At 39.0% G+C, this 26,260-nt stretch overlaps 1 protein-coding gene across 4 annotated transcripts in view; it reads right to left on the bottom strand.

Moving 5' to 3' along the window:
• The window catches only part of IL1RAPL1 (interleukin 1 receptor accessory protein like 1), a 1,168,446-nt gene that overhangs the window by 276,954 nt on the left and 865,232 nt on the right, over positions 1-26,260 (bottom strand). For all 4 annotated transcript variants that reach the window (XM_075132044.1, XM_048863466.2, XM_048863455.2 and 1 more), the window contains one exon: positions 446-520. In XM_075132044.1, the coding sequence (XP_074988145.1) occupies positions 446-520 (75 nt within the window). The remainder of the gene's footprint in view (positions 1-445; positions 521-26,260) is intronic.

Below are 26,260 nucleotides of genomic sequence, written 5' to 3'. Positions count from 1 at the left end.
GTGGAATTATAGTTAAACCCCAAAGCAAAAGAAGTCTTGCAGAGCAATTTGGAATAATTTTACACTGAATCTTAATTACTCACTGAATCATAAATATGTATATTAGATAAACACATTGTAAAAGTAAAAGTACATATATATGATTTACATCCCTGTGACTCAGAGATCAATATTAGGACGATACACCAAACTCAGCTAACATTGTCCATACATTGAGGATCTTGTAATACATATTTTGTAAGTGTTCATTAACCAATATTTAATTATAATAATATTCTTATGGCAATTGTGCAAAACATTTTTTATTGAACCCAGGAATAGTGGTGGCAAGACACTAATGTTCTTCCAGGTCTTTCAGGGTAAACTTTAATATCATCATCAAGCATTAATACAAAGGATGACATCAGCACAATTTACTGAACAGCATGACATGATTGCTACTTACCTAGCTGGGTCTCCTGAATCATCAGCTTACTTTCCAAAGGGTGCAAAAGCTTTGGTGGTTTATCTGTTAGTGGTGCTGGGGGGGGAAAAGCATACATATATAATTATTCTGGATATTACATATTATACAACAGTGTTTGATTTTTACCTATGTCAGCTAAGATACCCCTTAATTTGTGTGCATTTTTAATTAAATGCACAAGCATCTAGATGTTATGATGGGCATGTTGTTTTCTAACTGTAAGATAAATACATAACTTATAAATAGCATTATTCATACTCAAGGTACTATTTAGAGCTTGTCATATATTTTTGCACAGAACCGTTTTTCTGACAAAAATATTTATCTTTGTCAAACTTTTCACAAACATTTATCATAGAAATTTTTTGTTTTTCAGAAAAAACCCATGACAATTTTATAGATGTTTAATAATTATTTTAATGAAAATTGCGTATGAGAACATATTTGTTTACCGAAACCACAATTTTCAGTAAGCAAAGACGTTCGATAATGATTTCCAACAGAATTTTGACAAAACTGTCAATTAGTACATTAATAAAAAGATCAATGGCACTTTTAAGCAAGGTCAGAAAATGGGTCAGTTTTTGAAACCTGTGAAATGGAAATAGTTGAGAAGTGTCAAGATTTGTCAAAAGTGTTTTTTCCATTTTTAGTCTCCCCTAGTATTACCTTAGAGCAGTTAGACTTATATTTAGGCATTTTCAAGATATGCAGTAAGGTCTGATTCTATAAGTTTCTACAAATCTCTTCCAAAGTGCTATATGAGCAAAGTCAGTGAGAGGTGATGGTTTTTGGCACCTGGTACAAAGGTGCTTATCAACTTGCAGGATCGATCCCTAACATACTATCTTCATGTACATAATTTCCTTTTTAAACAGCAAAGCTCATATGTCAAATCATGCAGCTAAACTGGTGGTCATGTTATTCAAATTCTTCATCTACAGACTTAATTGACAGAATCCACATTAATAATTATTATTGTAAATAAGTCCTTCCTTTACTGACCTCTGACCACCAGAAACATGAGTTAAAAATAGAAAAATAGCAAGTGATTTTTTTTCAATATCAGCAGTATATGTCCATAGAAAAGCCTTACTTTCACTTTTGTAGTCATGCAGAAATTCTACGTTGCTTTACTTTTTTACCGTAATTTATATTAGCGTCTTTAATAGATATTATGGGCTGTCATTGATTTGAAGTACATTTGAAACAACTCTATAATCTTCGCTCCATCCAATTTGTCAAAATCATCACTTCTGCCCCCACATCAAGTTGGCACGACGCACACAGATGTGTGTGTTATCCTACTAAATCTGCTCACCTTCTGTCAGCTGAACTATGTCAGCAGTATTTTAGATAATCATTTAGCCACTTTACTTTTATTATGCTTTTTTGAGCTCTCTGATTGAAATATACATGTCCCCTGAAATCCACCGTACCAATTTCAACTCTGTAACAAGTACAGAATTGATCAGTTAAGGGTGACTGAACTCAAATGTTTCTCCCCCTCCTGACTTTTCTGTCGGGAGCATACTCCAGGCTGGTTGGATATCTGGAATGCGAACCCAGGCACCACTGTTTAAGCATTGGATCAACTTCTTTATCTTTAAAAAATCAAAAGAACTGAAGCTGATTCACAAACTCTCTGTTGTCCCTTCCAACAACAGTTCTACTTTTCACGAGTGGATTTTGCACTCACTGGGTTAGACCTCTGAGGCAGCCCACAGTTATGAAAAGGTTTTAGACACTTTACTGGAATTCAAGTTACGTTTGTATTTGTTGAATTTGAATACATTTCTTCTCTCTCTCTCTCTCTCTCTCGGAAGGGGAGTAAAGTGAGCGGTAGGAGAAGGGAATTACGTTTCTGGGATATGACTTTTCTTAACTAGTTATATTGATTTAAACTGCAAAGATAGTTATTCACATTTAACATCTCTTTAAAGATGCCTAAGTCTGTCAACTTTCAGAGAGTGTCCACTCTGTCATTTAAAGGTAGATTTGCCATTCTCTCACTCTCAACTCAAAGCCCATTTATCACATAATGTTTCTTGAGCTATTGTTGTCTTCAAATCCCTTTTAATACTCTTCAAAGCAGGCAAAGTTCTTTCATACCAACCTAATTTCCTAGTGTAGCAATAACTACTGTGCTCAGGGGTGTGAAAAATGTACACCCCTGACTGTCACAGTTAAATTGACTTAACCCCTGGTGTAGACAGTCCTAGATTTATGGGAGAATGCTCCTTTTGACCTAGCTTCTGCCTCTCAGGGAGTACCTATCTTGACAGAAGAAGCCCTCCCGTCGTCATAGGTAACCTCTTCACTGAAGCACTACAGCAGCACCACTGCAGCACTTTAAGTGTAGACAAACCCAGAGTAACTGGTAGAGTTAATCCGAGTACAAAAGGCATGTGAGTTAGAGAACAAGAGATCACATTTCTTTTTTCTTTTTTTTAAGCAAAGTGCTACATTACTTCCCTGAGGCCTTGGACCTAAGGTGGCAGCTTTCTGTAAATCTCCATAGCGACAGATGATCACTTTTAGCTAACCAGGGATTAGGGGTGTTAATCTCATAAAACCCTGTCATTGTGTCCAGTGTCATTTATCTAAAGCATCAGGCTTGCTTACAGCAGCTCTGGGGTTATGAGAGAAGATACTGCTTTAATATGTGTGTTTATATTTATTTAACTTCTATTTAATAATTGGGGCCATTGCTATTACAAACAAACCATAGACAATAACTCTGCTGTATGCCCATTTTAGGGTGATAAATTCAGCAGCCAAAGTTTGTGGCCAGTCAAGTTTCAAACTCATCATTTAATGGGGTAATCACAATGCAATGCACTCTACGGCTTCAATTTTGGGTCAAGTTCCAATCTCTTCATGCTACTCCACATGGAAATTCCCTATGGCTTAGGGAACCCTATACTACTCCAAACTGAAGCCTCCAGCATCAGAACATGCTGGGGACATGAGGGTGTTTATGCCGGGAGCACTCTGCATTTCAGCTATTCTGGGCTGCAGAGTAGTCAATAGGTGGCTGTAGGAAACCACTACAAATTAGAACAGAAAAGGCAAGACAGTGAAATTTGAGCAACTTTGTATACTTTATTTGAAAATGTTATCAGCCAGATTTTCCAAGATAGATTGTGCTCTGCCAGTCCTTAACTTCAGTATGTATTAAGTATGCATAATTCTCTGAAAATCATGTTCCAAAATGTAAACATGCTTTTCTGGCAATATTTTTCCATGGATAAAGATAGAGGTTAGAAGACTGAGATAGCCTCTAACAATTTTTGCAATCCTTGGTGAGTTTAAAAGCTCTGTAATAGAGCTATGTGCATCTTCGAAGTTACATTCTATTTTGTTCCAGCCCAGCAATACTACAGTTTACCTAGAGAAAAAGCCCTTGGGATGGATTCTTCAGTGGGTGGACAGACTATCCATGAGGCCAAAATATTTGACCAATTTCTATTGTACACTTTTTTCAAGCAGGTAAACTGATGCAGAGATGTCAGATAATTACCCTGATGTCACACAATACAGTTTGCATAAACCCTGACACCCAGTCCTCTAACCAAACAACATTTTCTCCTATGCAGACTTCACAAACCAAGTGAAACTCACAAAACCTATACTTTTAACTGATTTGTTAAGCAGATTAAGCACTTTATTTTCTAATTTATAAAGTTTGCTTCCAAACAATATCCATGAACTGCTATAAGTTTTTGCAACATATCATTAAATCTTAATAAAAAATAAAACACAAAGCATTTTTGCTGTATCCATTTTACAAATAAGACCATTTTTTTTCTTTTCTCCCTTTATATTTAAAAGATACCCCAAGAGTTCTGATAAAGTCATGAGAGATGACAACACTAATTAATGACCTTTAACGGTAGCTGGAACGTAAAGAAATCCTTTGAATTACAATTAAATTAGAACATACACCAGGAAATTTACTTGGACAGCCCTTTTCTACATGCCTTGAACTGGTATTACAAAGTTTGTTATTTTATGGTAAAAAATCAATGGCCAAACAGGACGTCACAGCTGTCAGTTGTTATCAACGTGCTGCACACCATGGTCCCTTGAAACATCTTGGGGACCAAATTCAGATTCCTCCTTCCCCAAAAGCACAGACTACCCCTACCAATTGAACTAACAGAGAATCTCCATTATCCTTACAGGGATGATTGCACACAGCTGAGCAGTAAGGGCTGTGGTAGTCATTCACACATAGCTTGTGATCATGTATTTGAATTAGAGCTTCCTCCTAGCTCAGCTTCTCACTTTGCCACATCAGGCAGGCTCATTTGTCTTTTGTTGATGACTTCACAGTCCATTTTTGGGGTAATGACTCTGGTGTCACTGATACAATTTAGGACTTCTCTGCAGGACTGAATAGGAGGAGGAAAGAAGGGAGTCATAAGCTTAAGGGGAAGTATTCCCACACTTTGAATTCTAAGGTTATGCATCTCCCCTCTTCTTGAAATGCTCACTTCCCTCTCTACGTTCTCCCCTCTCTTGAAACAAACCCGTGCTATCTCTCTCCATGCCCCTAAAGCACACATGATATGGCCCTACCCAAGCAGGCAGAGAGTCTTATATTCCCCAGCCACATTGCCTAGTTTCTAGCTAGCCTTTTCAACTTGGAGTTCTTGCTCGACAGGCAGTAAATCCCTGCTCCCTGCTGTTGCCTGGCATGAGACAGGAAAAACAATCTAGGAGCATGGAAGGAGTGGGGCAAGGCACACCCAGCAGGATAGGAGAAGAGAGTTTTGTTCAGTAGAGGGGAAGCAATGGATGCAGTCTCCAGATCCAGATGCTCCTCCTTATTATAGTGTCTGCTACAGAGAAGAGGCCAAGTCTGATGCTCTAGGAAGTGACCAGGTATATAAAATATATATAAAATACCTCAGGACTTACTGCTATCCTAAAGGTTATATACAAATACCTTTCATAAACAACAAGCATGATAAAGAAAAGTAAGAGAAAGAATCGAAACTTTAAAAGATTAATATCTGAAAGTCATTTCTTTCAAAAATGTGCACAGTATGAAAGTACCTGTTAAAGTAAAATATTATGAACAATACTCAAGCCGTCACTTATCAAAAGTTACTACACACAACAATATCAAAGATATCACAGTTTATTCCTATTGTAAGTACAGGTTGGGGGGTGAGAGAGAACAGCAGCATGTCAGATGTTACTGTGTAGTAACTTGCAAAATGTTCATTGACAAAAAATGTTGACTGCTGTAAAAAAGGTAATATAGGAATACATTTTCTCTCAATTATAGGAAACTGCAGGAATGTTAATGACACAGGGACCAATCCTACAAACACTCAGGTATGTGCTTAAAACTACTCATGTGAGTAATACTATTTAAATCAGTGGGATTACTCATGTAAGTACAATGAAGCATGTGCGTGTTTGCAGGATAGGAACTTAAGTTTAAATCATGCAATGCAATGCAAAATCTCCTTTCGGTTATAAACTCACAAACCCCCTAGATCAAAGGGTAACACCGATATAACGGAACACACTTTGGCTTACTGTGTCCGTTTTCTTATATCCTTCAGAAAAAGAAAATATGTAATCATTGCTTGAGACCAAAACTTAATTTGGATTCCATTTCTCAGTTACAACTGGCTTGGTTTTCATGTAGATTCATAGATTTTAAGGCTAGAAGAGACCACAGTGATAATTTAGGCAGACATCTTGAATAGCATAGGCCACTGAACTTCCCCAAAATAATTCTGAGAGCATATCTTTTAGGAAAACATCAAATCCTGATTTTAAAATTGTCACTGATGGACACTCCACCGTAACTTGGTAAATTGTTTGAATAGTTAATTACTCTCACCATTAAAAATTTGCACTTTACTTCCAAGTCTGAATTTGTCTAACTTCAACTTCCATCCACTGGATCATGCTATACCTTTCTCTGCTAGACTGAAGAGCCTATTATTAAATATTTGTTTTCCCTATAGGTAATTATAGACTGTAATGGAGTCACCCATTAACTTTCTCTTTGTTAAACTAAATAAATAGACACAAGAAGCTCAATCTCTATAAGGCTCTATATAAACTCTATAAGCTCAATCTCTGTAAGCCCCCTGGTGGGAAGCGGTGAACCCTGAGGGATGTGCTGGCCGCTGCTTCGTGCAGCCCCCATTGGCCTGGAGCGGTGAACCGCAGCCCATGGAAGCCGCCATTGGCCGAACCTGCGGACGCCGCAGGTAAACAAACTGGCCCGGACCGCCAGGGGGCTTACCCTGGCAGGCTGCGTGCCAAAGGATTGCCCATCCCTGCTTGTCAAGGTTCCTTCCCCACTCTGAACTCTAGGGTACAGATGTGGGGACCTGCATGAAAACCTTCTAAGCTTATTTTTACCAGCTTAGGTTAAACTTCCCCAAGGTACAAACTATTTTACCCTTTGCCCTTGGACTTCCACTGCCACCACCAAACATTTATCTGGGTTTATTTTTATTAGGAAAGCATTGTTTGGAAATGTCTTTCCCCAAAAAAATCCTCCCAACCCTTGCTCCCCACTTCCTGGGGAAGGTTTGGTAAAATCCTCATCAATTTGCATAGGTGACCACAGACCCAAACCCTTGGATCTTAGAACAATGAAAAAAACATTCAGTTCTTGAAAAGAAACATTTTAATAGAAGAAACAGTAAAAAAGAATCACCTCTGTAAAATCAGGATGGTAAATACCTTACAGGGTAATTAAATTCAAAACATAGAGAATCCCTCTAGGCAAAACCTTAAGTTACAAAAAAGACACACAGACAGGAATATTCATTCTATTCAGCACAGCTATTTTCTCAGCCATTTAAATAAATCATAATCTAACACATACCTAGCTAGATTACTTACTAAATTCTAAGACTCCATTCCTGTTCTGTCCCCGGCAAAAGCATCACACAGACAGACACAGACCCTTTGTTTTTGTCCCTCCTCCCAGCTTTTGAAAGTATCTTGTCTCCTCATTGGTCATTTTGGTCAGGTGCCAGTGAGGTTACCTTTAGCTTCTTAACCCTTTACAGGTGAAAGGATTTTTCCCCTGGCCAGGAGGGATTTTACAGGTGATTACCCTTCCCTTTATATTTAGGACACTGTTATAAGGCATGTTTTCTAATCCTTTAATCATCCCCATGAACCCTGTATAAATTTTCAACATCCTTCCTGAAATGTGGGCACTAGAACTGGACACAGAGTTCCAGCAGCAGTCATACATGCAAAATACAGAGGTAAAATAACATCTCTATTCCTGCTCAAGATTCCCCTGTTGATGTATCCCAGGATTACATTAGCTCTTTTGACCACAGAATCACACTGGAAGCTCATGTTCAGCTTCATCTCCACTTCCTAATCTTTTCCAAAGTCGCTGCTTCCCTGGAGAAAGTCCCCCATCCCGTAAATATGACCTACATTCTTTGTTCCCAGATGTATAATTTATCTTTAGTCATATAAAACACACATTGTTTGCTTGCACCCAGTTTACCAGGAGACCCAGAGCCCACTGAATCAGTCCTCTTCATTATTTCCCACTTCCCCAATTTTTGTGTCATCTGCAAACATTACCAGTGATGATTTTATGTTTTCTTCCCGGTCATTAATAAAGATATTAAATAGCATATGGCCAAGAACCAGTCCCTGTGGGATCCCACTGGAAACAGACCATTCAATGGCTATTCCCTGTTTACAGTTACTTTTTGAGACCTATCAGTTAGCTAGTTTTTAATTATTTAATGTACACCATATTAATTATATATCACTCTAGTTTTTTAAACAAAATGGCGTGCAGCACCAAGTCAAATGCCTTACACAAGCCTAAGTATATTAAGTCAACACTATTACCTTTTCAACCAAACCTGTAATATCAAAAAAGACATCAAATGAGGTTAACAGTATCTATTTTCCAGAAATGGATGTTGATTTGCATTAATTACATTACTGTCCTGTAGTTCATTAATAATCAAGTTCCATTTCAGACACTCCATTATCTTGCCTGAGATCGAGGTCAGACTAATAGGCCTATAATTACTCACATCACCCCATTTACCCTTTTAAAAAAAATGACACATTAGCTTTCTTCCAGTTTTCTGGAATGTCCCCAGGGCTCTAAGACATATTGAAAATCAACATTAATGGTCCAATGAGCATCTCAGTCAGCTCTTTTAAAGCATTTGGATACAAGTTATCTGGACCTGCTGATTTAAAAAAAAAGTCTATCTTTAGTAACTTCTGTTTCGCACCCTCCAGAGATACTGTGCAAAGAGTCTGCTGCAGTTTCCACGGTACACATCTGATGAAGTGAGCTGTAGCTCACGAAAGCTCATGCTCAAATAAATTGGTTAGTCTCTAAGGTGCCACAAGTACTCCTTTTCTTTGTGCAAAGAGTATTATCCACCATAGGATGAGGCTGCATCATCTGTTTTCCTCCAATACAGAACAGAAAATAATATTGAACACCTCTTCCTTTTCTGCATGATGATTGCTTATTTTATCATTTCAACCTGGCAAAGAACCAATACCATTGCCAGGATTATTTTTGTTAAAATTTATTTTAAAAACTCCTTCTTATCATGCTCAATTCTGCCAGCCATAGATTTCTCTTAGTATCTCTTGGCTTCCCTTAACAATTTTCTACAGTTTTTATTTTCTGATTTATATTCAGTCCTATCAACTTCCTCTTTCTTATATACATTATTTTGTACAGCTGCCTTAACTTTACCTCTAAACCAGTCTTTTTTTTTTTCACCAGCATAGACTTCTTCCTCAATTGTGGGATTTTGGCTTTTTGGGCATCTAGTGTTCCTAAATTATTCCTAATAATTATTCATTTTTTTTCTGATTTAATTCTTCTCCCAGCTGATTTGGCTCACAACTGTTTTCAGCATTGTAAACTGGTCTAGACTTTATTCTGTTTGTACATTGTAAATGTGATCAAGTCACGATCACTAGTACCTAGATTACCTTTAATTTTAAGTTCTGTAATCAGTTCATCTTCATCTGTCCAGATGAAGTCTAATATAGAATTAGATTAAATACTTTTTGAGTTAGGAAACTGTCATCTATAATGTTTAGAAATTCCGAGGATGTTTTAGTACTGGCAGCATGAGAACTCCAGCATGTGTCACTCAAATTGAAGTCCCCTATGATGACAGATTTTTTCTTTTTCCCCTACACATTGTAGATAAGTGTGTAAGGAGTGGGCATCCTTTTCCCTAGTGCAATTTGGTGGTCTGTAGCAGACAGCAACTAGTACCCCATCTTGTGTTTTATCTGTTAGGGCATGGACCCATAAACAATCAAGCTCATATTCTTCAAAGTTATCCATGACTTAGAAACAAGTAATACCATTTTTGACAGAGTGCCACTCCCCCCCCCCCTTTTGCCCACTCATTCCTTCCTAAATAGGTTATTATCATTGATTTTAAATATTCCAATTGTGTGAAACATACCACCAGTTTCAGTTATAGCAACTAGATCAAATTTATGTTAATAAATGAGCAATTCCAATTCCTATTCCTCTTGTTTGTTACCCAGGCTTCTAACATTAGTTAGAAGAATTTCTTCCTTTGTTTTTTGTTTTGTTCTTCAACATCTTTATTTTGTGCTGAGTGCTCATATCTTCCTTCTTTTTAACCTTTCCTTTTGCTATTATCTCAATGCCCTCCAAACTACTCTAACCAGCCTGTCCCCAGGAGAATTGGTCCCTTGCTACTGAGGTGGATGCCATTGAAACTATAGAAGATGGACCAATGTTACACAAAACCAAAGCCCTGCATCCTACATCATTTACCTAATCAAATCACTTCCAGAATCTTCTGCCTTCTGTCTTCCTTTGCTTGTGGGATAGGAAGAATCTCAGGGGAAATTGTTTGGATATTATTATTCTTCAGTATGCTTCTGAGTTCCGTGAAGTCATCTGATATCCTGTGTCAATAATGTCAGTGTCAATAATGCTGCTACGAACTGTCACAGATGGATCTTTGCCCATAGACTTCAGAAGCCTATCCAGGCTTAGAGTGGCATCTTGTATTCTGGCTCTGGGAAGGCAACATACTATCTTGTTGTCCTCCTGTCCATTGCAGAATGTTCTTTCAATCCCTCTGAATATTGAATCTCCAACAAGGATCATCTGTCTACCTTGGACAGCTGGAGAACTCTTTGTGGGTAAACTTGATTTTCTTACAGGTTGATCCAAGCTGCCATCCACATGTGTGTCCTGTAAATCTCTCCCTTCCCTTAGATCTCCTGGATCTTGAGAGGTATCTTCCATAGTTTCTACACTAAGGACACGGTATCAGTTTGATACTTCTAGTGGTATGGAATTCCTGGTGATTCTCTTCTCGCTGGTGAACATAGTCTCTCCTCAACTATCTCCAATCATGTAGAATTCCACCATGACCTCCTGCCCCTAGTGGTTAGGAACCACCAGGTCTTCTCTCTGACTTCCTCTCTCTCCCATTTCTTTGTAGCCAGCTCGATTCTTCCTTGAACCTGGGGTACTGGTGTTTCCTGAACCTGGTTGTCTAGGAACTCCTTAACTTCTGATTCTTAATAGTGTCTCAGCTTGCCCCTCCAATCCAAAAATCTTTTTCCTCCAGCACAGTCACTAATGTACATTTCATGTACAAGAAGTCCCTTCTGTCTTCAGGCAGGAAAGAGAACATGTCACACCTGATGCAGGTCACCACTACCACTGTTCCATTGCTGTCCATCTTGATATCACACTTAGTGCTGAACTTAGAAGGAAAGCCTCTTACACTCCCTTTCCAAACTCCCATGTTAACTGTCTGTGTTCATAGTTCCTGAGTGTGCCTAACAAATGACTCTTTTATACCAAGTCTTCTCTGCTTAGCTTAGCTTAGCTCAGCTCCACTCCTTACCACCAGGGAGCGATTTGCCAATCAGAGACTTCAAACAGCTGGGTTGATTGACGGTCCAAGAACAATAACTTTGCAGCCTTGAGCAAGGGACTGATCAAAGGTCCAAGGGCTATATAAGAGTGGCAAGGGCTGCATAAGAGCAACATTTATAATTAAATAAACCTGAAATGGACAGCCCAACAACCTCCTAATAATGTTCTGCAACACTGCCTGGGGAAGCCTGGTTCTATTATTGAATCCAGCATTTCACAGATAGGTCAGCTGCATGCAGGGACATCTCAGAGGTAGCATGTTAAACTGCAATAAAATTATTGGTAATGGGGCCTAATGTGATTTAGTTATTTCCATGGCTGATTTAAGATTTGCTAACATGTTCTGAAAAAAGTTCTGATACACCATGTATTTAGAGAGTATTCTGTCTCTGCCTTTAATGTCCATATTTCTCATCACCTCCTTCCTTTAAAAATAATTACTAGAAATATTTGAGTGAAAACAGGACTATTGTTTCTTAACCGTTCATCTGCTCCCGCTGCTTCTTTCCCACCTGAAGTCATAATCCTCTCTTTGTGACATCAAAAATTGCTTCTGCAATAACAATTCTGATGTTGCAAATGGAAGGTAGGGAAGCTGTTGGATCATATTAAAGAAGTTCTGTATTAAAATCACAAATGAGTTTGATTCCCCAGAGTTTAAATTCCAGGGTATTACTAATTAAAAGGTCTCTTGGTTTTTGGTACTGTTTCTCTCCCTCTATGTGTGAAACTTGCAAGCTGCTAATTGCATTAGTACATTCTAAGACAGAGTCTGTTCTCAAAGCAATTCACACAGAAAGAGACTCAAAGCAATACTCTGTAACAACAGAAACAGCACCCAGAGACTCCCCGCCCTTTTGTTGTATTAACAATTGTGATTAAAATAGAGACAGAGGATGTATGTGGAAGGATGCTTGGTGTGGATAATAACTGAATGATTGGGGAGGTGCCAGCCCACAGAATCCAAGTGTCCATCGGCTGAAGAAGGCGTCAAGTGGAAATAACCAGAGGATCCCCGGAGGGCAGACTGGAATCCACCCAACAGCCTCAAGAATGGGAGAGCCAAAGAACAAGATAACATCTAGCAGCACGGAGCCATCAGGAATGTGCTATCTGCTGATTGATTCAGCAACAGCATGATGAAGAAATTCCCTTAGACTGGCATAGGAAGAAACTCCTATAAAAATGGACTCTAGAAAGTGAGAACTTTGGGGTGTGATTCTGCAAACCATCTTCCAGGAGCATCAGATGAGCATCTGACAAGGCTCTGCTCCCTCCTCATGTCCAGGCCACCTGGCCAGTGGCTTGGCATGAGCAACTCTAAGGCTGGTAACTATGATAACAACCTTGCAGAACCTCTGTGTGTGTGTGTGTGTATGAATGTGTGAATAAATATGAAACTGAATGGAATGTTATAGCTATAACTAACTGCTTACCATGATTATTTCTGTATTCACAATAAATGTGGTATTTTGCCTTTTTCCCTTTAATAAGATCCTGCTGGTTTTATTTTATTGGTATAACAAAGCAGCAGCAGCAGGAGTAGATGAACCATTAAGAAACAAAGATTTTGTTATCATGCAAATGTCTGTAGCGATAAAAATCTGGAAAGAGAAATACAAAATGTAGGACAAGAATGCAGGAATATTTCTAAACAGTGGTTCACAAAGTTTTAAGTAAATGTGGCCCCTGATGACCAAGGACAGATAGGGTATTGGGGAAGAGGAGCACGTGTCCAACCAGATGTTGGGTTTTTCATTATCTGCTCATCTCTAATTGAAGCTGACATGACATTTAAGCCAGCCCCGTGAATTCATGGAAGAGGCAGATATTGCTTCTTTTTCCTATTACCCTGCTTGAACATATTCAGCAATTCTCCATGGCCCTCAAGAGAAAGGCTCAAATAAGCAAAATGCTGCCATCACAAACTATAATAAAGTCATGAAATAAAATAAAAGATGGGGCTCTGAGCATATGCACTTAAAATAGAACAATGAAATATCAACCCAACATCTGGACAGGATCAGTCTGCCCATGTGAGAGATTTACATTTAGATCTTAAAAAAGAAAAAGTGTTTTATCTTAAAAGACTTTAAGTTGCAGGACAAGATCAAAAGTGAGAGCACAATTCTACTCAGATCCACATGGCTGATCTCACGTTCAATATTTGGATTTTCCTACATACAAAGAACTCCAGAAGCAGGAACAGCAGGATGGTGGTATTGGAATCTGCCACGTAGCTCTGAGAAAAGATTTTTGCTCTAAAGAATTTCCTGTTCTGCCGTATTCAATTATATTCTAGTTCCTATACTGCTCCGATTACCACGTTATCAGAGAGCCTATTAACTAACTGAGTGAGAAATGTTGAGAACTGACAGCTGGTTGCCACAGGCGCTTCTTTGAAAAGGGGGCATGCACAAACCCACCCACACATGGTGCCATAAAGCTGAAACAGAGGCACTGTAATAATAATAATAATAAATAATAAACAAGCATTGTTATGGATGAAATACCACTGCTGTAAGGTAAATACTCCAGTCCAGTAAACTACAATCTCTACCTCGGAATATGACTAATCTCTCGGATACACTGCAAAACATCAATGAGCAAGTTGTAAACAAGCAAGAAAGAAATTACTCGTGTGGAGTCGTTAAATAGGAATGTTTTAACAGTTTCTATATGTTTAAAACAGTTAATGATATGTTTAATAGCAATGCAACTTAAAGGGCCTGGCTCAGAAGTGGAGATCAATAAAGGGCGTAAATTATGCTCATTTGTGGAAAAGAATAGTCATTTTCAAGGATGTTGATTCAAATTGGGATTCACTGATGCAGGTATAAATACTTGGCATAATGAGTGGGCTGGCCAAAGTGATCTTTCAGATGTTTTAATCACTCCAATCACTGTGCACAAAAGAGACAACAAAGGAGGATATGCTAGAGGTCTATGAAATCATGACTGGTGTGGAGAAAGTAAATAAGGAAGTGTTATTTACTTCTTCTCATAACACAAGAACTAGGAGTCACCCAATGAAATGAATAGGCAGCAGGTTTAAAACAAACAAAAGGATGTATTTATTCACACAATGCACAGTCAATCTGTGGAACTCTTTGCCAGAGAATGTTGCGAAGACTATAAGAGGGTTCAAAAAAGAACTAGGTAAGTTCCTGGAGGATAGGTCTATCAATGGCTATTAGCCAGGATGGGCAGGGATGGTGTCCCTAGCCTCTGTTTTCCAGAAGCTGGGAATGGGCGCCAGGGGAGGAATCACTTGATGATTACCTGTTCTGTTCATTCCCTTTGAAGCACCTGGTTTTGGCCATGGTTGGAAGACTGTGTCTGTCTGGGTGATGCTTTTGCCAGGGACAGAACAGGAATGTAGTCTTAGAATTTAGTAAGTAATCTAGCTAGATATGCGTTAGATTATGATTTCTTTAAATGGCTGAGAAAATAAGCTGTGCTGAATGGAATGGATATTCCTGTCTGTGTATCTTTTTGTAACTTAAGGTTTTGCCTAGAGGGATTCTTTGTGTTTTAAATCTAATTACCCTGTAAGGTATTGACCATCCTGATTTTACAGAGGTAATTCTTTTTACTTTTTCTTCTATTAAAATTCTTCTTTTAAGAAACCGAATGTTTTTTTCATTGTTCTTAAGATCCAAGGGTTTGGGTCTGTGGTCACCTATGCAAATTGGTGAGGATTTTTATCAAACCTTCCCCAGAAAAAGGGGGGTAAGATTTGGGAGGATTTTGGGGGGGAAAGACATTTCCAAACAAACTCTTTCCAAGTAACTGGTGTTAGACGTTTGGTGGTGGTAGCGAAAGTCCAAGGGCAAAGGGTAAAATAGTTTGTACCTTGGGGAAGTTTTAACCTAAGCTGGTAAAAGTAAGCTTAGGAGGTTTTCATGCAGGTCCCCACATCTGTATGCTCAAATAAATTTGTTAGTCTCTAAGGTGCCACAAGTACTCCTTTTCTTGTTGGAAGAGAGAATACTGGGCTAGAGGGACTTTTGGTCTGACCTAGTATGGCATTCTTATGCGCATATAAGATCCAGATCCTCAAAAGGTAGTGAGACTTGCAACCTTATCTAAACCTTATAAGTGGCTCTTACACGGACTTGAATTTTCTCTCTTCTCTCTCTTCCCAAGCACTGGTAATATTTTTTTTTCCTATCTTTCTATTTTCATTCTTCTCTCACACATAACAATAACAATGGAAGTAGTGGTTTAAATACAAAGAAAAAAAAGGAAATGTTGTTTTGTGGAGGTTATGCCCTGAGGCTCAACCTCAGCTCGTAGAAGGGAGTCAGCCCTGGACTGGCTGCCTAAAAGGCTCTCTCTAGCTCCCACTTGTCTTCTTCTATCTCATATGAGATTCATGATATTTTAGGGATGGATAGGCACTGACTTTTCTGTGTACAAACATGGCACAATGTAAATGTGTGGTACTTTTGTACATCTTCCCTACTTGGTTTCTAAAGGTGTGACTCAAGAATTGACCAAAGTTGGACTGTGGCACTAATAGTGGATATATGGAACAATAAAAGACATGGAAAGACAAGAAAGCAATGCACAAACACAAAACAAGCCACAAAACAAAACAAAAAAACCCACATCTTAATTGAGTTAGGAAAGACAAGAATAGACCCTGAAGTTGTTTCTTTAGGAGAACATCTGTCCAGCGATATTCAACCACATCAGGTGAAATTATGATACAGCGTTGCCTAATACATCCTGGGTATTCCAGTTACTGTGGAGGAGGAAACTTTAGGGCCCGATTCTGCTGTTTTTATATTTGGAAAACTCCTACTTACTTCAGTGGGAGTTTGTTCTGGGTAAGGATTGCAGGGTAGGCCCTAAGTACAGCATTCAAAGTACACAGGATTAGAGCCAGTGTCACCATCCTTTGTTTCTCGTGCTGTTTGGACTTTTTGTCTGATAGAATATGACATAATTGTGCTGTGGCTTCACTCTACTAGATCTTCTCCCATCAAGCATTTTCTAAGTATGAGCATGTGATTCACATGTCAATTAAAAATGCATTATACCTTATATATTCATTTACACCTTCGCAGAGTATAAAGGGTCATAAAATGCTACCATTCTCTTACTACTTTGTACATGTGTATGTGACGACACAAGGTGCAAGACCAGCATGCTGATGATGGCTGTTCTTTCTTGTCCAAATACTGAGTGGCCACTTTACTTATCTGTCAGTTGTAAATTCTTATCCACATTGTTTGGGAATGAAACTCTTGGTTATTTCCACTTTGTCCTGGATCTACTGTCTATCTTGGTCTTTATGACTGTGTAGGAACAACGAGCGCAAATGGAAGTAAAAAACTGAATGTTCAATTTTCTTTGCTGTAACATGACTGCTGCACAATGGGGAAATGAAGAAAATTTCTTTTGTGGTATCGTGTAACTCTGTCAGTGCACATAAAGGAATTCTGGAGAACTGTATTTGACCCATGGTCTCTATTTTGGCCACTTTTTATGCACATATATTTTCAGTAAATAACTGTAGATTTTTTTTTTGTCTTCCCTTGTATCCATGTATTATGTCACAAACATCAGAACATAGGAATGGCCATACTGGGTCAGACCAATGATCCACCTAGCCCAATAATCTCTTTTCTGACATTGACTGCTGGCAGATGCTTCAGAGGGAATGAGCAGAACAGGGTAATTATCTAGTGATCCACCCCTGTCATCCAGTCCCATCTTCTGGCAGAGGTTTAGGGACACCCAGAGCGGGGGTTGAGTCCCTCACCATCTTGGTTAACAGACATTGAGGGACCTATCCTTCATGAACTTACCTAATTCTTTTTTGAACTCAGTTATACTTTTGGCCTTCACAACGTCCCCTGGCAACAAGTTCTGCATCATCACATATCCTGTAGTTATCATTCCTAAGACTGCTTTGTCCACCCAATACTTCCATATTATCCTTTCAATTTTCTCTATTTTTAAAATATTGAACAAAGTTATCACAGAGTTAAGCCCTCCCTAATTAAACCAAACTTCATACTATTTTCTTTGAAACATTAAAATGATGACTATTCAACTATTCATTTTTGAAGATTAATCATTTTTAATCTTCAGGTAATTATACAGATATCTGAGTTCTCTTGTTCAGTTTCACTTCTTCCATTGCCAGTATGTTCTCTAGTCTTTCATCTTTCCCTTTCTATCACCCTGTTCTTGGGTTTCAGTAACTGCCAAGATTTTTTCAGAAACATATCTATAGTTACTACCCCTTGAATTTCCTCTTATATGTTTATGATTTGGATTTCTCGCCCAAGCAGCTGGAGTGTGTATTTCCCTTAAGGTCTTTTAATGTATAATATTTATTTTTGAAGCTGAACAAGAGTTTAAAATCCCTGTCTGTAGCACATTTCTGCCCTCCTGAGTGGTGCTGTGATTTCTTATTGGGAAAAAAATAAAGCATTACATAAGTTGCAGCTTTTATATATATTGAATGTGATTGTTTATTGAGGGAGTTGGAAAAGTTGTATCTCCGGCAGCTGTGAAGTTTGTTGCCAGCAAATATTGTAGGTTGGTAAGTTTCTATGCCCAGTGTTGGTAGAACAAGTAAATCGTCAGACTGCAAATAACTGTGGGAAGCGTCTATTTGATTATGACAACAAAAGCTCCCTTTGGGCAGACAAAGATGCAAATAAATGTTATTATGCAGGGATAGAAACCACCTCTTCGCTAATGCATGGATCTACCTAGAAGCAATTGGACCCAGCAGAGGCCTCTGCATTTGATTATCTTAAATAGTCAGAAATAAAATAGGCCTCTATGATTAGGTAATGTTTAGGCAGTACTGCTAAAGTAGCCTCTGGACACAGCACTGCACACAAGACAAAACAACCATCAGGAAGGGAGCCTCTGCACTGGACAGTTAACTGTATTCTCTTCCTCCCACAACATCCTTCCAAAGTAAAAAAAAAAAAAAAAAAAACCACAATAATTTTTGCTCTAAACAAGTGTGACTTTTGGCATTGTGTGTGTGTGTGTGTGTGAGAAAAATGGGCATATTTTAGAGTTTAGTGATGAATATATGTGCTCACCTTTAATAATAAATATTATTATGCATTTCCACTAACAGCCTTAAACTATGAGGTGCCAGGTTCTTAAAGGTATTTAGGTGCCTAATGGGATTTTAAAAAGTGCCTAGGTACCTAATTCCTATTAAAATCAAGGGGAGTTATGTGCCTATCTGCATCTTTAGGGACTTAAATACCTTTAAAAATCTTGTCCTAGATGCTTTCCTTTGGGGGAGGGATAGCTCAGTGGTTTGAGCATTGGCCTGTTAAACCCAGAGTTGTGAGTTTAATCCTTGAGGGGGCCATTTAGGGATCTGGGGCAAAAATTGGGGATTGGTTCTGCTTTGAGCAGGGGGTCGGACAAGATGACTTCCTGAGGTCCCTTCCAACCCTGATATTCTGATTCTAAGATAAAAGAAGGAAACATCACAGTATAAAGACAGAGTGTAGGGGGAAGGGTTACAAGATAATATAAGGTTAAGTTTTAAGAAAAGCTTTTCCCCCGTTACCCTTTCCCCAAAACAGGATATATAAATTAGTCCAATTATTCTCCATAGTTGTCAGTATAATTTATCTAGTTTCCCTGAAGGTATCACATGGGAGCTCTCTCTCTTCTACATTATAATACTATCAAACTCAGTTTTCAGTATCATGGGTAATATCCACTTGGACTTCAGAAACTACAATAGGTCCTTCTTATAATTCGCTCATGAATATGCAGCTGTGCAAGGACACTTATAGTAACTGTGTCAGACTAATGCCAAAGGCAAGTGGCAATGCTGTGTTTCAACTCAAGCTCAAAAACAATAAAGAATAATAGTACATTCCTGTAAATTGAGTTATGCTAAATTCAATTCTTCATGCACATTTGTCTAACAGACACTGTCAAAGCATCACAACAACTATACAGGTCTGATTACCAAGCAGCAAACTATAAGCTGCAATGTAACAAAAAAAAAGCATAGCTAGAAAGCTTAATACAGTGTAGTACCTCAAAGCAAGTCTAAATAATATCTGAGCAGAACAAACACAGTCTGACATATTTCCAGTGGTGGAAATTGTAGCAATAGAGAAACAACAACAACAACAAATCCGGAAACTCAAACTTGAGAATCACTTGTTTGTTAATCAGATATGCCATTTTCAAAGATACTGATGTCAGAGAGAAAAAGAATCATTTTTTCTTTTACTTTAAATAAGCAACAGAGGAGAAACAATCGCAACACTCATATTTTCACTGAAATTACATTGATAAACTACATTGATAAAGGTTAAGTTCCAAATGCTTATACCATATTTAAAGTATTCCCTATTATCATTCCTTTTTGGTATTTACTGTAATAGAACAGAACACAAGGAATTTACTAAATTCATGTGGGAGTCAAATGCAATTCCATATGTACATATTTATTCTGCCTATGTATTCCAAGAGCATTCATCAATATGCTGTAAGTTAAGCATTATTCAACTACACTCTCTTCTTCTGATATCCTTTTCAGAGTTATGTTTTCTTTATAACAGCAACAAAACAAAGAAACAGACAATAAAAAATGGTCAGAAACCGAAATACTATCCTGTATTTCAGCTCTGGTGAACAACTAGCCTTCACAAAAGTGAGGAAGTTTCAAGCAATCAAAAAGTCACTAAACAGGAAATCAGAACCATTTAAGACACTGAAGAACTCTGGATCTGTGCCACAATCATTTACTATTAGAACAGCCACTGTTGCAGGGGTTAGAGGGGTGGGGTGGAGGAGATCACAGTCAATAGGAAAGAAATATATATATTCCTTGTTTTTTTGTTTTAATCTCTCTCCTGTACTCTTCAGGTTTTATTATCATGTGCTATAACAACTATAGAATAACTAACATATTCTGATGCCTGTGAATTACAGGCACATATAGTGACCTGTGCAGAAGTTACCCAGAGAAATCCCAGATCAGATTATTTCTGAGGATTTAGGCCAGCCCAGGACACCTTGTTGCCACTAGGCAGCTTCCTGTGCCCTATTAGAAAATCTCTCTCTCAACTCAACATCCCGCCCCTCCTTTCTATCCACTGCAACAGACCCTTGTTGGGGCAGCAATAATTTAGTCCTAAACGTTTAACAAAAAGATATTACATATTTACCAAGTGCCTGGATTAGTGCAGTGGAAGAAACCTTAACCTTTGGAATTGTCTGACTTCTTGCACTTGATTTATCAAACAGTGTTCTATTAATGGAATTTTTGTATTTAATTTCTTGGGTTATGTTTGGGCGGGTGTTGGGAAATATGTCAGGCCAAGTCTATTCTGCTTGTAGAGTTTGTAAATTCTCTGAACGGAACCTATCCATCTTGCAGAGTTTGTCTTTATGAAGAAATCCTGTGAATTGATTAAAAGAGAGGAGTCCTTAACTCGGTCATCCAAAATAATGGAAATAAACATTTATTTTAGTTCTCCTAATACATGTGTGAAACCACCAATTAGAAAAGCATTCAGAATTTTAAAAATTCTGCATTAATTTCTTCAAATCTCCTTTTTTGGGGGAATGGGCTGGGGTGGAGGGATGAGGGGTAATTTTCATGGAGTGCTATCAAACCAGTCAGTTTCAATGTTTCCAGTTTCAACTATTTCTGATTCTAAAAACACGTCTGATTAAAATGTGAGGTAAGAACTAAGATTTTTTTTTTTGTTCCATGGTCATATAACTCAAAAATAACCAACTTTCCTGAAGTTTCCCTAATAAATTCATTTAATGGTTGAGACTAAACATGGCAAATTTCACTCGAAGTAGAATTTGAGCTCTCTACTCTTAGCTACTAAAGGAGTCCAGTGACTCCTTTTCTGACTTCCATCCAAATGTCTCCTGTTCCCACCATTCCAATATTTCAGCATTCTGCACACTGCCTTTTACACTGCATTTACTGTGCCTAAAACCCAGGTAGAAAAATAAGAGTGTCAGTCCGAACCGTTAAATCCAGAGCAACTAGTGGCTCAAGTGCCATATCGTAACCACACTAACATCTTACATGTTAAAAAGCAATTACTTTAGTCTGGGGAAGTTAGAGAGTGAATTGAAATTAATCTAGTTAAGCAAAAATTCTTGCAGAGAGCTTTTTTTTAAACTTTGCCAATGTGTTGTTTTTTTCACAAATTCATCACAGCACATCTGGAGGGTGTGGGCTTTTTAGACATTTGTTTCCAAGAGTGTGCACTGGTATGCAAAATACAAAAATGAGAAAACAATCTTCAAGAGAGCCTGAGAGACCTTCCAGTTCATAATATATGTATGAGATTCCTTATTATTAACTAAAAAGAAAAGGAGTACTTGTGGCACCTTAGAGACTAACAAATTTATTTGAGTATAAGCTTTCGTGAGCTACAGCTCTCTTCATCAGATGCATGAATCCGATGAAGTGAGCTGTAGCTCACGAAAGCTTATGCTCAAATAAATGTGTTAGTCTAAGGTGCCACAAGTACTCCTTTTCTTTTTGCGTATTCAGACCTTATTATTAACTATTTTCTTTAATAAATTAGGGTGGTTTTTTTTGTTTTTTTTATAGTTCATAACCTGATCATGAACATTTTCTCAGGATTGAAGTTTTGCCATACAAGAACTCATCCTGTCCAAATTAAATTGTTTTGTAAACCTTTTCTAAAATATTTTTGTCCACTTAACTTTTTAGAAAGAAAATAGACAATTTCTCATGCTACAGAAAAGTTGAAAAATGGATATATTTTTTAAAAAGCTGACATCTATAAGGCTGCTTTTATGTGATAGCCAAATTATTAATATTTGAACATTGGCTACTGTGTTCAGCATCATTTAGAATATGGTTTTAATTGATCTCAGCAATGACTTCTTACAATAGACTACCTTAATTAACAATTTTAGGAAGTGTCATGGGAAAGAAGCACAGAAAAATTCAGATCAATCACAGGCTATCAAGTAAATTGCATGCATTTTACAATTTCATTTGTGCTGTATGTACTGCAGGAGTTATTAGAAGAATTGTGATTATCAATGTTGCAAATGTTTATTAAATACTAGTTTCTTTCATTTACAGATATTCTTTAGTTGTCCTGTCTTTAGCTGTACTCCTGTTATTATATTTTTTTTACTGCTCATATTTGTTGTTTACATTGGAAAAATAGGAATAAAAAACTAAAGGTAGCTATATAGTACACAAGAGACCACAACAGCTGAAATGGATAAACACTCCCTTGTATATTTCTCTAAAGCAGGGCAGACCAAAAAGACTGAAGAACATATACCAAGAGGCCATGTCCCTTTCACGTCCAAAGAAAATAAGAGAGACAAAAAGAAAGAAAATAGACAAGGACAGAAAGCAGTATATCAGAGGAGTAGCTGTGTTAGTCTGGATCTGTAAAAGCAGCAAAGAGTCCTGTGGCATGTTATAGACTAAGAGACGTATTGGAGCATGAGCTTTCATGGGTGAATACCCACTTCGTCGGATGCATGTAGTGGAAATTTCCAGAGGCAGGTATAAATATGCAAGCAAGAATCAGGTTAGGGTTAAGGAGGTTAGTTCAATCAGGGAGGATGAAGCCCTCTTCTAGCAGTTGAGGTGTGAACACCAAGGGAGAAGAAACTGCTTGTGTAGTTGGCTAGCCATTCACAGTCTTTGTTTAATCCTGAGCTGATGGTGTCAAATTTGCAAATGAACTGAAGCTCAGCAGTTTTTCTTTGAAGTCTGCTCCTGAAGTTTTTTTGCTGCAGGATGGCAACCTTTAAATCTGCTATTGTGTGTCCAGCGAGATTGAAGTGTTCTCCTACAGGTTTTTGTATATTGCCATTCCTAATATCTGATTTGTGTCCATTTATCCTTTTACGTAGGGACTGTGCAGTTTGGTCGATATACATAGCAGAGCGGCATTGCTGGCACACGATGGCGTATATTACATTGGTGGACGTGCAGGTGAATGAACCGGTGATGGCGTGGCTGATCTGGTTAGGTGCTGTGATGGTGTCGCTGGTGTAGATATGTGGGCAGAGTTGGCATCGAGGTTTGTTGCATGGATTGGTTCCTGAGTTAGAATTACTATGGTGCGGTTTGTTGTCGCTGGTGAGAATATGCTTCAGGTTGGCAGTTTGTCTGTGGGCGAGGACTGGCCTGCCTCCCAAGCAGTATAGGAACAGAAAGAGTCATAGTAGATAAGACACCAGAGGAGAGAGGTGGTACAACAACAAAGACTTCCCCAAATTCTTGTCCTTCCTATCCTCTGTTGAAAATCCCCACAAAAATTCTAAAACTCCCCCTCCCACCACCCGCCAACAAAAAACACCCACCTCTTACATGTTTCGGTCACTTTTCTGTAAAATATTTTCCTCTTTTCAGAACTTCTGTCTCTATCTTAGGGCAGGTCTACACTTACAATGCTGCACCGACACAGCTGCTCTGCTGTGCTTTAATAAAGGCGCTCTATGCAAATGGGAGAGAGCGCTCTTGTTGGCGTAGTTAATTCACCTCCCCAAGAGGTCGTAGCTGCGTTGACGGGAAAAGCTCTCCTGTCAACATAGAGCTGTCTACATAAGGAGTTAGGTTGGTATAACTACATCGCTCAGGGGTGTGGATTTTTCACACTCATGAGCATTGTAGTTATATCGATATAGGTCTGTACTGTAGAACAGACCTTAGACATGGTCTACACTAGGAACTTAAGTTGATATAACGTCACTCAGGGGTGTGAAAAATCAACCTAACCCACAGTGTAGACAGTACCATGTCAGCAGGAGGGCTTCTCTCATTGACATAGTTATCACCTCTCACGTAGTGTTGTCATTAAAATGCTACAGCAGCATATCTGCATCAGTGCATCTGCACTGATACAGAGTTTTAAGTGTAGACCTGCCCTCAGTTACCCCTGCAGAACCTTACTGCAGTAACTGCATAGCCAGTGCACAATCAGGTTATGGCTTAAGGAAATACACATCAAATAGATGGTATTCTAGATGTTGGCTAGTTTTACTACTTTGGCTCTACTGTTACCAGTAATGTAGGTCTTGATGCTGAGCTTACCTGTAGAATTGACAAAGCAGCCAGGAACTTTGGTCTTTTGCAAGACAGAGCTTGGACCAATAACAAGTTGTCAACTAAAGCGAAAATCCGCATTTGGGTGTTTTATCTACTCTTCTATATGGCTTTGAAACGTAGAATCATAGAATATCAGGGTTGGAAGGGACCCCAGAAGGTCATCTAGTCCAACCCCCTGCTCAAAAGCAGGACCCATCCCCAATTAAATCATCCCAGCCAGGGCTTTGTCAAGCCTGACCTTAAAAACTTCTAAGGAAGGAGATTCCACCACCTCCCTAGGCAACGCATTCCAGTGTTTCACCATCCTCCTAGTGAAAAAGTTTTTCCTAATATCCAACCTAAACCTCCCCCACTGCAACTTGAGACCGTTACTCCTTGTCCTGTCCTCTTCCACCACTGAGAATAGTCTAGAACCATCCTCTCTGGAACCACCTCTCAGGTAGTTGAAAGCAGCTATCAAATCCCCCCTCATTCTTCTCTTCCGCAGACTAAACAATCCCAGTTCCCTTAGCCTCTCCTCATAAGTCATGTGTTCCAGACCCCTAATCATTTTTGTTGCCCTTCGCTGGACTCTTTCCAATTTATCCACATCCTTCTTGTAGTGTGGGGCCCAGAACTGGACACAGTACTCCAGATGAGGCCTCACCAATGTCGAATAGAGGGGGATGATCACGTCCCTCGATCTGCTCGCTATGCCCCTGCTTACACATCCCAAAATGCCATTGGCCTTCTTGGCAACAAGGGCACACTGCTGACTCATATCCAGCTTCTTGTCCACTGTCACCCCTAGGTCCTTTTCCGCAGAACTGCTGCCTAGCCATTCGGTCCCTAGTCTGTAGCTGTGCATTGGGTTCTTCCATCCTAAGTGCAGGACCCTGCACTTATCCTTATTGAACCTCATCAGATTTCTTTTGGCCCAATCCTCCAATTTGTCTAGGTCCCTCTGTATCCTATCCCTGCCCTCCAGCGTATCTACCACTCCTCCCAGTTTAGTATCATCCGCAAATTTGCTGAGAGTGCAATCCACACCATCCTCCAGATCATTTATGAAGATATTGAACAAAACCGGCCCCAGGACCGACCCCTGGGGCACTTCACTTGACACCGGCTGCCAACTAGACATGGAGCCATTGATCACTACCCGTTGAGCCCGACAATCTAGCCAGCTTTCTACCCACCTTATAGTGCATTCATCCAGCCCATACTTCTTTAACTTGCTGACAAGAATACTGTGGGAGACCGTGTCAAAAGCTTTGCTAAAGTCAAGAAACAATACATCCACTGCTTTCCCTTCATCCACAGAACCAGTAATCTCATCATAGAAGGCGATTAGATTAGTCAGGCATGACCTTCCCTTGGTGAATCCATGCTGACTGTTCCTGATCACTTTCCTCTCATGTAAGTGCTTCAGGATTGATTCTTTGAGGACCTGCTTCATGATTTTTCCGGGGACTGAAGTGAGGCTGACTGGCCTGTAGTTCCCAGGATCCTTCTTCTTCCCTTTTTTAAAGATTGGCACTACATTAGCCTTTTTCCAGTCATCCGGGACTTCCCCCGTTCGCCATGAGTTTTCAAAGATAATGGCCAATGGCTCTGCAATCACAGCCGCCAGTTCCTTTAGCACTCTCGGATGCAACTCGTCCGGCCCCATGGACTTGTGCACGTCCAGCTTTTCTAAATAGTCCCTAACCACCTCTTTCTCCACAGAGGGCTGGCCATCTATTCCCCATGTTGTGATGCCCAGCGCAGCAGTCTGGGAGCT

The sequence above is a fragment of the Caretta caretta genome, chromosome 1 (genome assembly GCF_965140235.1).
Source record: "Caretta caretta isolate rCarCar2 chromosome 1, rCarCar1.hap1, whole genome shotgun sequence".
Taxonomy (NCBI): Eukaryota; Metazoa; Chordata; order Testudines; family Cheloniidae; genus Caretta; species Caretta caretta.
The sequence above is the reverse complement of the archived record's forward strand: the minus strand, read 5'-3'. Positions and strand labels throughout refer to the sequence as shown.